Raw genomic sequence first — 16,345 nt, forward strand, 5'->3', positions numbered from 1 at the left:
GGGATTATATATGCACACACGGCAAATATATAGACTGGACGAAAAATGGACCGTTGCTCAATGCTGCTTACGTTCGCGTAATCCTTATCCTACGGTGCCCTAATAAAACCCCTTCGCTCATAGAGCTCGAGACTCCGGTATATTGACTCATTGTGTCTGCCCGCCTGAGTCTCGAGGTTTTATATGTGGATCGAACGAGATAATACTGTCAAAGGATAATAATTGCTCAATAAACGTCTCTCTCTAACTCTCCTTCGGTCTATGCACGCGCGCCCGCTTAACCGGCGACTCGTGGCGGCGGCGGTGGAGGCGAGCAATGCGGAAGGTGTGGCATCGCGAGTGCGCCGCGCGGCACTCGCCCTGCAATATATTACAGGGTTTACCGCACGTCTCGCTTATTTAAAAATAATACGTGCGCCGTACAGAGTCGAGCGATCGAAAAACGGCAATTCGCAGCGGAATTGGAGGAGCATTGCAAAATATCGCCATCACCCCGAAATTGTACCTTTATGTATACGAATTACTGCGGTTGCAAAATTCACGTCTTGTACAGGTATATGATTTTTATTTTCGAGAGTACGTATGTGATATCGAGTTGTTATTGCTTCGATCCGCGTGCGCGCGACGAGCGACTTCCGCCAAATGGGAGAGAATCGGTGGCGGCACGCGTTGATTGTTTCAATCATTCCGAATGTTTTGTAGAAATATATGTACCGCACGCGCAGCTTCGCGTGTCTTTTGTATTTATTACGGGCCGCGCGAGGATATGTCGAAAGACATACGTAGCGCCTAGCTCTGCAGAGAAAGAACAATGTAACGAGATCTCAGGAAAATCTCGCGACCTAGCCGAGGCGTCTGGAGCATGATGCGTGTTTGCCGCTTCCTATGTATATTCGCATATATTGCAGCACACTCGTTGTTCGCTCATGTGCCTTAATTCCGCGCCGTATGTATCTTCGTATATTGTACACACTCGGCACCATCGCGAAACCGTCACGACATGCAAATTTGCAAGCATATTACAAATAGTCGGGACATTGTAAAGTCGTCGCGAGTATAAATGCGTACGCTTGGCAAAAATCGAATTGCCCAAGAGTAAACGAACATCGGATGCAGAGATTGTCACGAAAAGAATCGCTGGGTGCTCTCAATTCTCACCAGGGAATTTGCTTGTTTTTCAATACAATTATGTTAGAAGTATTAATATAAGCGTATTTTAAATGACCTGAAAACGAAAATTTAATTATTTCAAAAAATTTAGACCAGTTTTTAACCACTTCAAATACGATATTATACTTGAAGCATCTACCACTAGATGGCGAAAGACCTTTATCTATATACCTGCAAGTGGCAAAGTAAAAATAATTGTATAAATCAAAGCAAGATTTCAAGATCAATGAAAATCTCGCAATGCTTGTCAAGTATATAATCAAACCGAAAAGTATGTATGCTGCACCAGTATGAAGCTCAACCTGCGACATCAACATCTAAAAGCTCCAAGTGATTCAAAATAAAACACTCAGGATGATCTCAAATGCCAAACTACGTTCTAGAAATACTAATATACATAAAAACACTAGGTAACATAGAAGAAATCAAAGCACATATTTGCACCCTAACAGAAAACTTCTTCAATCATCAAGTTAAAAATATTAAAATTACTCGAAAATTGAGGAAAATAAAATAAAAACAATGCACCTTTCAAATTAAAGATTTACTCTTCATATCATCATTAGTTATTTACATTAATGGCCGCTACCTGGCTAAACAAAGTATATAGATCACTTTCAAAGTTGTTGAGAGTTTCGACCAGGGTGTGCGTTACGGTGTATCAAAAATTTTTAAATCGCCATAAAATGTTAAATGTCAAGCGTATCGTAAAAATGCATGTATTACATAATAATTCGAGCAATTGTTGTACCGAAAACTATGGCTCCATTCTTACGAGACCGCAAAATGTGGGCGCGCGAATATCTGCGTGTGCGCGAGCGTTTGTAGCTCGGCTAGGATTGATAAATTCGTCACATATTTTTGACGCGAACACACATTGGAAGTGTATATAAGAACAGACATCGAGCTCGCGGCTCAGCGCGACCGTTACGTATAGTTGTCACAATCTGCGCGATAACCAAGCGGACGTATGTATTACATGCGCGGCAACAAAAAAAAAGAAGAGAAGAAAAAAGAAAAACCAGAAAAAAAACCGACAAAATATATTATACGTATGTATGTGTATAATACCGCATACGGCGGTATACGAAGGCGATAAGTCGCTCGAGAGCTGATAAATTGCCCCAATAAATACACTTATCACGTTTTTATGCAACGCACATATCTCTCGCTAAAAATTTCGGTAGCTCTCTTTCTCTCTTTTGCTCTTTGGTTTACATAAAATATGGACTGCGCGCGCCGAGTCTCGAGATAACGCGATTGTCCTCTCGTCTCGTCGTGGAAATTGCTGAATATGAGCTGCGAATTCGGCGGTGGCGGCGGCGATTCCCTTTCGCTCTGCTAAAGGTGTCTCTATATAGGCTTCGGCACGTCGAGATGCAATAAAAGCGAGAGCGCGGAGTCGAGCTTGGAGTAAGTACTCTACGATCGGCATGTCGTAATAAAGAGCGTCTTCTCTATATATTGGCATCGAGCGATGAGTGACGCGCGCGCGCGAAGCGATATTATTATATATAGACGAGAGGGAGGCAGAGAGAGAGAAGATGAAATGTCGAAGATAGCTGCTGCTAGAGCGAACTGCGACGAGGAGTTTGACGAACGAGCCGGAGTGTATAATATGTATCGACGAACAATAAGTCAATCTCTCGCTACCTTGGCTCTTAACTTATAGGCACTTGCCGTCTCTCTCACGTTTATCGTCGTTCGGCAAATTAATATTAAAGCCACATAAAGCACAGAGAGTCCTGTCTCGAACACACGGGGCTCTTTCTCTGTCGTCCTCCTCTCTCAAGGTCGTGGACGCATACAATGAGGAATGTTCAGACGCATGGAAAATCCTCTGGTAGCCCTTTACATCCTTATAGTTGTATGCGTAAGCACGTATAGAATACAAAGCTCGAGATGCCGCGCGCAGCAGTGTCTATTCGAGCCGGCGCTGCATCTTCTTCGTCTTGTTTTCATCATTCGTATTACGCGCATGCTGTTGCTTTTTTTTCTTCGAGTTCTTATCGTGTGTACAGACTGGCGCGCGTTCGTTATACTTATTATCGTAGGCTCGAGAGGGAGAGATGGCACATTCGAGTCATCGCCATGACCGACGTGTTTGCAGCAGCTCGTCGAGTCTATCTTGATTATCGACTGGTTACATTATAGCCCGGCTCGAGCTCGGCATAGGCGGATTCGCGCCTAACGATACGCACGCACACAAACACATGTATAATATAAATTGCATCAACAGCTGGATATATATAGAGACGAGCAGTGTCAATCTTTGCGTTCTCGTCGAGTTGCTCTCTGCGCGAACGAGTACGCTATTATGTACTGCGCGCCGCTGCATACGTATATAGATAAAAAGAGAGGGTGAAAAACGAGCTTTCATGAATTTCATCAAGCTGCCCCCATAGAGGCGCTCGTTGCTAAATTGTATAGCACACAACAACAACGTTGGCGCATGCCAGAGCTGCTGTTGCTGCTGCAGCAGCTCGCTCGGTGCTCTATGTATAACAACGCATTGTACTCTATATGGGGATTATTATTTTTTCCTCTTTCTCCTCCTCCTCTAGGTATAACTCACGATGCGCCGCTGCTGCACTACGTACAAATACACACACACATACTTATATAGCACTCGGTGGTAATATATAACTTTTATATATATGCTGGTAAACGTACGCGCGGAATAATCGGTCATCTCTTTCACTGGGCTTTGTGGTTGTACACATCTCTTGGCTATAGAGTACGTGTGTGTGTATTATAATATACTGCAGCATCCGTGTCCCCTGCTGCTGCTGCTGCTGCTACATCCTACCCACAATCACACACATACTCACACACAACAATGCACGTAGCGACGTGGTACACCTAATAACAGTCGATTCTTTCGAATTGTCGAGCTACGCGAGCTCCTGCTGCATATTATATACATATGCGCTCTCGTGCTATCGCCGCTATCCTAGTCGTAATCAAGCATATATGCGCCGGCCGACAACAAGCACAGCTTCCACCGGCTCTTCCGAGAAACGCTTCCCTCCCACCCTCCCTTACATGTGTATACACGCGCGTTTATATATATATTATAAAATATTCATTCGTTGTAGCCGCGCAGAGAAATATTAACAATTGGCCCTGCGTGAGTTTGTTTAACTCGTGACGATTGCGAGAGAAAGTTAGACCTCCTTCAAAATGTTGTTGATTTTTTTGCGAGCTCGCAACCGAATGCACAAGTATCACATACCTACGCGTCGACGCGGCAAAAAATGCGTTACACATAAAAGCGACGACAGGAGCTTTTTTTCGTAGCGAGACTCGAGCGCACCCCGGGACGCATAGGATGCATATTTTTATTTATATAAGTATACACACGCATGGCGCTCGCGTTAAAAGAGCCACGACGCACTTCAAATGTGACAATTACGGGTTTTATATATTATGCAGCGCTCGTTGTGCAGTATGCATGCGGCTCTCCGACACGCCCAGCAATGCAGCTCGACGCATACATACTCATACGTAGACACCGCGTGTATATCTTTACGAGGATAATTACGCGCAAATATGTCGGCTTTGTATGCACACACACACACACATACACGTGCACATATGTGTATAAGTATGTAACGCGATTAAACGACCGCTACATTATCAACGCTTCACGCTACCTCTTTGTAGAGTAATGTGGAATTATAGCTCGTAGACGCGAACGCGCCGAGAGTCAAGTGCACCGAGAAAGAGAGAAGAAGATGTTTGCACAGCAAAATTATAAGTAATCGCTCACGGTCGTTTCGACGCGCGCGCGAGAGAGAGACGATCGGCGAATGATCGATACAAAAACGCCCGAGCAATGTAATGTAACAGCAAGAAAATCACGGACTAATGAGTTTTTATGTGCACGGGGCTCTTCTTTTTTTCCTGCCAGATATCGCCGGGGAGCGCACGAAGGAAAACGAGGAAAAAGTAGATGAGAAAAAAAAGAAGTAAGGTCGTCGACGCGTGCGTGCGTGCGCCTGATGCGAGAGACGCGCCGATCGCGAGATCGATCAATCAATAATCGCTTAACTTTGATCTGGCGCGATGATCGCTCCGAGGCCAGCTGTGCATATAGCAATCTAACGCGCGGACCATTCGAGACGCAATAAGGATTGTGTTTACGCGAAACAAACTATACGTGGCGTCGTTCGAGCCTTTTAACTGCGCACACGCGCAAAAATATATGTATTCAACGCGAAATGACGTACGTACCTGTCCAAACCCATCGAAGAGTAAATATTTTTTCAAGCGGCAGCTTTCGAGGGAGTATGCATTTACGTACAGTACGTTCGGTCTAAAAATCGCTTGTATGCTAATATCGACGCGAGCAATGTTGAACCTCATTAACCAAAGGCAAAAAAAAAGGAAGAAGACGAGGAGCAAGAAACGTGAAACACTATGCACGCGAGGATAAGATGACGAAAGGATGTTTCGGGTCGGCACATTCCTTTCCTCGTTTTCAGCGCCGTGCTGCTGCTGCTGTTGCTGCTCTTTGAAGTCGCGCTTCGGTTCCGAGAAAAACGACCATGGCAGAAATTTGAAGCTCCTCTTCGCCCGGTACATATAACGTGCGAAAAAAGTCTTTCGGCCGCGTACGACGCACGCGTTAACCAACTGGCGCGCAATATCAACTTAATTATAAAATGGCATGCGCTGGCATGTTTCCAGCCTGGCAGTAATAACAGCATTATCGCGAGATCGTTTACCCCAATCCTTAGCATAATGAACTTGGCATTTATTTCGGCTTGACAAAAATTATATAATCTTTCCAGTAAAGTTTGATTTCATTCAGACCAATATAAACCGGAATATTGACAATAGGGCATGTGAATTTCTTAACTTATTTAAAAGCCGTGCTTTGACACTTGCAGATTTACATATAAGGGTATACTTGCCATCTAGCGGTGTATATTCGAAGTGTTATTCAAAGAATAGTCTTCATAGAAAAATTGCTAATGGTAAGGCAATTAACGGTAAAATATAATTTAAAAAGTTTTACACGATCAATTTTTGATCGTTGGCTCACAATAGTGTTGTAATTGGTTTCTCGGAATTTGTATAAAATAGTTCGCATAAGCGCGTGCGCATTCAATCTGTCACTTTTCTTCAAGAATTCTTCATAATATTCGAAATCTCGTACACTCCTAATACTCACGAAAGTTTTTGGCAGATATTCGTGCACGCTCGGAATAACTTACATTACACCTGTGCCACACGTACGAACAGCTTTGGGACAAGGTGAATCATGGCGCACGATTGTGTTTCGGTACATTATGATTGCACGAGCAGTGAAATGCACTTCTTGGGTTTCGCGCGGTCGTCGCGCGAAAAATGTCATACACGTACAGCGCGCCGCGAGTTTGAGTCTCGAATGATAATTATATACATGCGCGCAAAATTGTCGAGCGAGTCGTGGCAGCAGCAGCACGTTCTATAACATTCCAGCGCGGTAGCTCTCCACAGTTCAGCTCGCGACGTCATTTATATATAGGTATGCTGTATAACGTTTATAATAGACTGACAAAGTCATTATTTACACTTCGCAGGTATGTATATATGTAGGCGAAAGAGTAGCTGCTGCTGCAGCATATTTAACAACAAGTGCCAGCTCGCGCATTTATTCTCCGAATTAAAAGTCAGCGAGAATAGACGACGGCATATTCGTCAAGTGTTTTTCTTTTTTTTTTTAAATTAGAAAGGCGTTGATAATGGCAAAATTACGATTCGCAGGTGAGATTGCGCATACCTCGGTCGCACGGACACGCTCGGTACGTTTATACGCGACACGTATAAACTTTCATCGAATTAAACATAACTAAATATACGGAATGATGATCAACGCTGTCCCGCGGTGTCGAGCGATAATAATGTCGGGCTCGAGGGGGTGGTTTTCACAGCAGTAGCTTAGCGCTCGGCGGTCCACTTCTCACGACTCTCGCGAGGAGCTGCTGCTGCTGCGATGCGGGCATTATATGGTTGAGAAGCGGTGACAACGACTCGCGGGATGCGAGGCATATACGAGGCTCAGCTTATATGTTATATAGGAACCCTGAGTGAGTAAAAATACATGTATAATAAGAAGTTCTGAATCACGTCTTCTCTATTATTCATTCGGTGTACAACTGCAGGCAATGCTGCGGCACATTCATACACATACACACATATATATATATACAAGTCGAAAGCCTAGATGCAGCAGCCGCATGTCCTGTCCTCCAAGCCGACTTTTATTTTTTCTATCTCGGCGCGAGAGAGCTACATGGATGACCTACATGCCTGCGTACCACTGCTATCCGCCTGCAACAACGCTTATAGGCTTCATATTGTAGCTGTGTTTGTATGTGTATAAAATAAATATATATTTGTATTGATAGTCACGAATATTATTGCAGTTTGTAGCTATTATATGCGCGTGACGCGCCACAATGGACATGCAGCTGCAGATTTTACGTACTACACGCTCGTCTTCGGTTTCGTCGCGAAAATTTATTTTTCATGCCAGTCGTGTAGTGTACTCCGAGTCGTACTTATGCCTTCGAGAGGAACGAGCTTTGGGTCGCGTTCGAATTTATACATTATACAATCGTTCGCGCGCACGGCAAGTGGCTAAGGGTTGTTGTATTGGTGCGAATTGGAAAGTTTCGTACACGCGCGGGCTCATTAACGATGCCACCGCATAATAAGAAGATCGAAAAAATAATGTGTGCGCACACGTTCGACACGTTGTGCACTGCACACATGCGCACACACACGATGCATAATCTCTTTCTCTTCTCCGAGTCGATCGGGGCCTCCTTCCCCCGTTCCAGCGCGCATACACATACATGAGTGTTTCTGACTAACTTTTAAAATTGCACGTACTGATGTGTAAGTCAGGTAATTTACCATGCACAGTTCTGAAATTTTATCAGGGTCTTTAAGAAGACTTGAGAGATCTACACTTTTATTTTTGAGCGTTTTGGTGGCCCGTCCTTTTTGTATCGCACGTTTGAAAATCGATTTTACTCTTGAGTCAAAAAACGTACTGCGAATAAAATAAATTTTCGATAGCTTCTTAAAAAATGGACTATTAACCAAATGATCTGAAATTATCATGTTACCTTCCTTTATTCACATACTTTAGAAAAATTTGTGACCTGAACTTGATCCTCCTAAATTGGAAATTTCCCAGAATGTTTTCCGCGCGTACTGGATTATTTGAACTTTTAGCTTTTTTTATACATTTTCATTTTTTACAATGGACTATTGTTTTTTTTTATATCTGTATACATGTTTAAAAAGGGCTGGAAAAGACGAACAAAATGAGCCCAACCAGAACTCTGTCCCTTATTTAATAAGAATTGTACGCTGGATTGAACATTCGATAATCCTGCGTTAATCACTTAAAAATTTTTGAAAAAAATTTTTTTTTCATGAAATTTTTTTCTACTATGAATAAATTAATTAATTTATAAAAAAAATTTTTTTCATGGGAAATTTATAAACAATTTTTATAAACAATTTTTTTTTTTCATGAAAAATTTTTATAAATATATTTTTTTTCATGAAAAATTTTTTTCTTATCATGAATAAATAAATTATTCAACAAATAATTTTTTTTCACACACTTTCTTTTTTTATTTAAAAAATTTTGCTATATCATCAAGGGCAAGGCCGTAAAAAAAAAATTTTACATTTAATTCATTTATAATGACTACGCAATTCGCCTACGTAGATAATTATGTGCGGGATGATATAAGTAATGTCACATGAAAACACATGAAAGAAAAAGGGGTTTTTTCGCTTCAAAAAGTGCATAAGGAAACTTGAAAAAATCCAAAGAAATTTAAGGTCATGTTTTTCAATGCATAAAACAGAGAAAAAAATTTTCGAGTTTGATATTGGCTCGTATCGCCGTATATAAATTTTCCAAATTTTTAATTATTTTATCTGAAGGCCTGAAGCCCTCGAAAAATCTGAAGAAATTCAAGGTGCTTAGTTTTGTTGATATGTACTATTATGAATTTTTTCAGATTTTTTAATTACTTCAGGGCTTCAGAATGAATATAAATAAAGAATGGACGTTTATAGGGGTGGAGGGGGTAGGAGGGGGGGATGGGGAGTAAAATTTTGGCTTTAGGATTTTTTTACCATGTACTATAACATATCAAAAGCGCATCTAGATCGGTGTCATTCGAAAATTTGAAGAAGTTTTATTTTGACCCACATTTAAATCGGGTTTCCCAAATGGACTATGGAGGAAAATAAAGCCCAAAGTTATTTTTGGGATTCTTTGTTGATAATATTCAAGAAAAATTCATTCCGGATACTGTGCCGCTAAATTTTTCATCAAAAATTTTTTTAGGCGTTATTTTAAAAGTTAGTCAGAATCACTCACATACAAAGTGACGTAAGAAACGATATACGAGAGCGCCCATGGGCTCAAAATTCGATATAGCGCGCTGCAACGAGCCGCGCGGCGAACGACATTTAATTACGTACTACACACGTCGGAACGAATATATTACGGTGGCGGCGGCAGTGATCAGTCACGAATCGATTTTCGAATTTTGCTCCTCGTCCTCGTTTTTTTCCCTCTGCCGTATCGGCTCTCGTTCGTGGGCCCGATATACAAGGCGGCCTAATGAGAAGCGGTATTTTATTCACGCTATCGCATGCTTATAATGTGCCGCGATAGTGAAAGCCTCTCTCTCGCGCGCGGGAGAATGAGTTCGAAAGTGTGCGATTTTTTGGTTTTTTGGCCGCGCTGCGCATGAACACTTGCTGTGCACGAGCAGCACGTACACCACGCATAAACGCATTTATGAAAAAAGTTCATCGCAACGCACCAAACATATTGCATATGTGTGCGCGACATTTTTTCAAAAATTCTTCGGGCATTATTAAAACACAAAAATAAACAGAGAGAGCGATCGAACCGGCTGCTGCTGCTGCTCGCCGCGTGCACAGGTGCTACTTCGTGCGACTCTTTAATAAGCTTCTCTCTCGCTCGCGAGAAGCATTGATCAGTCGCCGTAAATAAATAGTCGCGCCGCGCTACTGTCTATATAATATGGGCACACATTTGCACCACGTGAGAATTAATTTATAACGTACCTCGCGCGTGGCAATTATTATCCCGAATACGCGTGTGCAAACCTAATATACCACCTATATATACATATCGCCAGTGAAAGCCTGGCGCAAGTGCCGCGGCAGCAGAATCTATATACCACTGCGCTGCACAGGCGCTGCTGCAACGGCGTCGTGCACTGCGCACGTTTGTGTGTGTATACGGCCATAAGAAATAGCACGTTTCTCATTAGTCTCCGAGATCTTGATATCTCGCGTGTATGTGTATTTGCGTCCGTGTGTGTGGTGTGTCGGGAAGCCGCCGCCGCGTATAGCACCGGAGCGGTGGCAGCGGCTAAATTAGCGTCAGCAGTTAATAAATAATTAGCTCTCGGATTCTCTCTAATCGATACCGATTTGCGCTCGCGCGCCTCGTGTGTATCTGTGTGTGTGTGTGTGTGTGTGTATGTTTCTGTGCTCGAGAGCAGGCCGCGTGCAGTACAACGGAGGGAGCCCTGCGCAGCGTCTACATATCCATAAATCGAATGCATACGGCGGGGTACACACATTAGTAGAAGCCGAAAAATAAGAGCGTGAGATCGAGCTCTCTGTCGAGGAGGCTATAATCTGCGAGCTCTGTATGCCTGCTTAAAAAATCCACTACTATGCGAGAGTCAAAAGGCCCCGCGCGCGCAGAGCGATTTGCATTTCAGCCAATTTATTTAGCAACAATATCTGTCTATAAACGCTTTATATAGCGCGTGTGTATTTAGATGGCTTGGCTTCGATAAGATGCAAATTATTAGACGTTTTGTTTTCCCTCTCTCTCCATATCTTTCTTTTTCTCTCGTTCGATAGACGAGATTTCGCCCTCCCTGCATACATACACAGAGATCTGTATTTGAATGCGATCGCGGGCTGCGCAGAGCAGTTTGCGTGCAATGGGAAGAGGCAGCACACATAACGTATATAAACGGAGCCGTGCACGCGCCAATCGATCGAGTATAAAAGAGAGGACTTACAGAGAGGAGTTGGCTAAGCTAAAAGAGAGAGAGAGAGAGAGAGAGAGAGATGACTAATGTGCCGCAACAATGTAAAGTTGCGTCATTTTGCGCGTATATCGTTTTCTTGCTCTCTTATAGCAGACACTCACACACACACGCGATCCGTTGTTGTGTTCTGTGCACTGAAAAACAGTCCGCGTGCAGTACTACTATATGCGTGAAAAGCTCGACGCCGAGAGAGCGCGAGAAAGTATATAGACGTACGTATGCTGCTGCTGCTACACGTTTGACGAGCGTGAGAGGCTGACCTCTCGTTACACACACCGGGCAAGAGATACACTTAAATCTTCGAACCGAGCGCCGCGGCCGAGGGTGAAGTAACGAGGCATTTTCCTTCCTTTTTTTTCTCGACTCCTCTTCCGAGTTTTTATTGTTGGTGTACGCGCGCAGAGGTCCTCGCCGCGGACGCACTTGGCCCGCTGCCCATGCAGCGCGACGAACAAAAAGTTTTTTGTTTTTTTCCCGCAGCCCTGCCCGCACACAAAAGCTCGTATACCATGCCGAGCTTGAACAATTATTAGCCACGAGACGAGGAGAATATGCGCCCGCACGCACGTATCGCTTGGCTTGGTATCCTATATATAGGCAAGTAGCACGAGCGCGTGTGTCTACGATTAAAACTTATTGTCTGCACGAATATACACGCGTGTGTGTGTGTGTGTGTGTTAGGAAAAGTGCGCTATTTAAATGCAAATACAGGTACTACTATACATGGTTACAAGAGAGCAGAAGCCCTGAGCGCGCGCACGAGACGCGACAATATTTACGAGCCAGGTATAAAAGAACAATCCAAGAAAATGGCAGAGATGCAGCCCTTATGTCAGCCGCGAAAGTCTTCTCTGCTATGTATGAAGGTATACGCGCAGTAAGACGTGCGTTATGTGTACGCAGGACGGTGATTCATTGCTCGACTCTTCTAAGCCCTTCGATTATCCTCAACGTATACATACAATATAATCTGTGCGTTTAAACACCGTCATTTTATTACGCGCACTCGCTACTTTGCTCCGCGTCCGCTTGCAATATTCTTTGCTTTATTCTAGCACATTTTCTCGATGATAGGCGCGTAATGAGAGGGATGAAAATCCTGCACACGCGATATCCACCAAGGGGGGCCTACACAGTTAATGTGTCTATTAAAGCTGGTGGACATATACAACTACTTTTATTTAGCCACTTGCGGAATTACTGAAATAAAGGTACTCTCCATCTAGCGGGTAAAACTAGAATTATCGTTGTTAAAGTGGTTGAAAGCTTATCTACACTTTTTAAAGAATTATATTTTCATTTTCATATCATTATAATATATTAAAATTTTTTAAATTATACTTAAAATAAATTAAAAATATTCCAAGCTCTCTTAACTGATATAATTATATTTTTATTGTAAGTACTTATTCATTTGAAAACTAGTCATCGATTTCCTGCATTTTTTGTTCTCATACCGTCATTAATTATTTTCTACATCTCAAACAATCATTACTCCTACATAATTAAATTTTTATTTAAAGCCGAAGAAGAATAATAACAACTACCAGAGAGCTCTTCCGTTTGATGAGTTACGACAATCGCTGAGTCTCAAATAAGTACAGCGTAAGCTTATAATAATAATCAGTCTAAAAGAAATGTAACAAATCGCGACTGCGAAGAAAGTTGAAATAAAACGAAACGAAAGAGATTGTCGACGGGTTATTAGGTTATTCCTCGGGGTATTTCGCCGTGTGCTTTGATTAATATAATGCCATGACGAAAGGATCTTATACAATAAGAGCTGGGGACTTGATTATCGTGTGGTCACGAATGTCACTCGGCGCAAGATTGAGTCTCTCTCGTGTCTGCCGCGACGTTATATTATGAAATTAGAGATATTGAAAAAAAAGAAGAAAAATACACGTTCTTATTGTGCGATGGCAGTCGAAGATTGCTGCACCACGAGGAGCGTCGCGTTCGCGACTTCGTTACAATAATCGTAAACAGTAATCGTACAGCACTTAAATGCTTGGGTTCAGTTCGAAGGAAAACATTATGACTACAAGCAGAGCCGATCTTAATGCTATTTGAGTCTAAAACTTTAACTAAGATAAACTAAGAAGTGAATTTAATTAAATTTTGAGTTTTGCTTTTTTTCTATCAAAACAATTGCATGACGCTCCTATTAAGGCTTCTCCATACACACTGTAGTCGGTAACTAATTCGTGTATTTTGTACTCATTTTTTTCATTTTCTATTCAACCATTAGCCTTGAAATTTTGTGGGGGTGATCAGGAAACTAATACAAATGTGCCTTAGACTGTCCGTTATTTCCCGAATTGCTCCAATCCTCGCTCTCACCCCTTGAAAGCTCATCATTTGGCTCACAATGAAAGAAAATCACTGTCCGACCGCGATTAATTAACTCTAGATAGTGCCACAAGCGTCAGCTTTTTTCCCATTTAAATAACATGGGGAAATTTAAAAAAAATGTAAATTGAAGTTTTAAGCCACTTAAAATCGCTAATCCTTGGGTTTAGCGACGGTTTTCACTTCCTGGTACACCCATAATGAGTAACCAATACTTACGGGAACCCTCCGAAAAGAATTTTGGATTTTGCACACACGATATACTCAAAAAATGAAGAAAAACAGCATGTTGGCGTGGTTTTTCGATATTTTACAGCAAAACTAAGCATGAACGATCATTTTAAATATATTCACATCAAAGTTGAGATCAAGACCTTTAATTTGAGGGTAATAAAACCTATCTACGTTCATTAGAACCGAAGTTACAGGCTTATGAAGTTTCATTGAAAAATCATGCATCGAATCTCGTCCGGCCGCCCAAACGCGCGACTCGCGGCTCGCTGTAATCGCAACTCGTACAAATGACAATGTAATTCAACTAAAAAAATAATTGAAAATATGGTTTTTATGCGTTTTTTTTTCAGCTTTCACATGGTGTAGTCGGATTTTTTGATAATTTACACGTTCCCTAGGAAAAATAGGAAATAAATGTTCAAACCCATTTTTCCGTACGAAAATGAAAATTATCGAAAAATCCGACTACACCACGTGAAAGCTGAGAAAAAAACGGTTAAAAACCATATTTTTAATTATTTTTTTAGTTGAATTACATTGTCATTTGTACGAGTTGCGATTACAGCGAGCCGCGTGTCGCGCGTTTGGGCGGCCGGACGAGATTCGATGCATGATTTTTCAATGAAACTTCAAAAGCCTGTAACTTCGGTTCTAATGAACGTAGATAGGTTTTATTACCCTCAAATTAAAGGTCTTGATCTCAACTTTGATGTGAATATATTTAAAATGATCGTTCATGCTTAGTTTTGCTGTAAAATATCGAAAAACCACGCCAACATGCTGTTTTTCTTCATTTTTTGAGTATATCGTGTGTGCAAAATCCAAAATTCTTTTCGGAGGGTTCCCGTAAGTATTGGTTACTCATTATGGGTGTACCAGGAAGTGAAAACCGTTGCTAAACCCAGTGGCTTAAAACTTCAATTTACATTTTTTTTAAATTTCCCCATGTTATTTAAATGGGAAAAAAGCTGACGCGTGTGGCACTATCTAGAGTTAATTATTCGCGGTCGGACAGTGATTTTCTTTCATTGTGAGCCAAATGATGAGCTTTCAAGGGGTGAGAGCGAGGATTGGAGCAATTCGGGAAATAACGGACAGTCTAATGTCCCTATGAAGCTATTTTTTCATATAAATATTGTAACAATTTTTTTTTCAATTATCTGAAAAAATAGCTTCATAGGCACATTTGTATTAGTTTCATGATCACTCCCACAAAATTTCAAGACAATAGGTTGTATACTAAATGAAAAAAATGGGTACAAAATACGCGAATATAGTTACCGACCGAGTGTGTATAGAGGACCCTTAAGTAACTCTAAGGTACTCTTCATCAGAAACAACGTATTGTATTGAATATGTACCAATCAAAAATTTATTTGCCGCTTGCGAGTATAGAATACTCCATCTATTGGATGAGTCAAAAAGCTCAGAATTAAACATAACGCTTTAATTATAATCCTCGTTGTAAATATAAAACGAATTCCAGAATATAAATTTTACCTTTTTTTACAAAAATATAACTCATTTTTAAAATATAATAAGAATAGTCACTAAAAGTGTAACTTCAACAAAATTTTTCAAGAAAACGCATAGAATTCTTTGGAGATACCCCAACGAAACGTTCGATAAGAAGTTTCAGATAAAAAGAAAGTAGAAAAAAGAAAGTAGAATAAAAGGTAGAAAAGCTCACCAAGACAGCTTATAACGTGATCCGCTGGCGGTCGCAGTACGTTCCGCGCCCAAGCTGCTCTCAAGACCTCGAGAGCGCAGGGCGGACCTCCGACCATGAGTATGCCGGGCGCCACGTGGCCCTTGTACCTGAGCTGGCGGGTGGCATCGACCAGCGCCACGTTCCACCAGCATCGGGAATTCGCTTCTAGAAAGCTCTGTAACAGGCACAAAAAACAAAGTCATTGCGATGCATGAAAGTGAAGGTATAATATCATATGGATAGGGTTCAACGAGACGATTTCGATAGTGCAATTCCGCCGGCAGCGCGCAGACGTCGTCCGTTAATTGATCTCTTAATCAATGAAACATTTTTCTTCTCTCCTTCTCTGCGCGCGCCTCGTAACGATTGATCCGACAAAAAAGTTACGGCGAGGCCGTTACGGGCTATAAATCTGCAGCGCGCAGACCGTACGTATATAGCAGCTTTGGCGGCGGCAGCTACGGAGTGAATGGAGGAGAGAAATTGGTTAGCGCAGCTCACGACGCTTGTCTTATTATTTACGGCTATCATACATTGAGCCCGTGCAGACGCACACACAACACACACATATACTCACTGATAAGAGGCAGAAAGCGTTGAATCGACTGTCTAGAGCGCGTAAATACACGAGAGGGTCGCCGCGAGAGCATCAACGTCTCTCTATATAAAATAGCTGCCATTGGCTTTACGACGTTCACTATTATATCTTTTGTCGGAACTTTTCGCCTTATAGAAGTTGTCCCCTCGCGGC

The 16,345-nt window shown here is 41.9% G+C and overlaps 1 protein-coding gene across 1 annotated transcript in view; it reads right to left on the reverse strand.

Annotated features, from left to right (window-relative positions):
* LOC106660197 (probable serine/threonine-protein kinase nek3) overlaps nucleotides 1-16,345 on the reverse strand; it is a 59,816-nt gene that overhangs the window by 9,472 nt on the left and 33,999 nt on the right. Inside the window, exon 3 of the mRNA XM_014383088.2 lies at nucleotides 15,574-15,769. Within this exon, the coding sequence (XP_014238574.1) occupies nucleotides 15,574-15,769 (196 nt within the window). The remainder of the gene's footprint in view (nucleotides 1-15,573; nucleotides 15,770-16,345) is intronic.

This window comes from Trichogramma pretiosum, unplaced genomic scaffold (assembly GCF_000599845.2).
Source record: "Trichogramma pretiosum strain Unisexual culture from Peru unplaced genomic scaffold, Tpre_2.0 scaffold29, whole genome shotgun sequence".
NCBI lineage: Eukaryota > Metazoa > Arthropoda > Insecta > Hymenoptera > Trichogrammatidae > Trichogramma > Trichogramma pretiosum.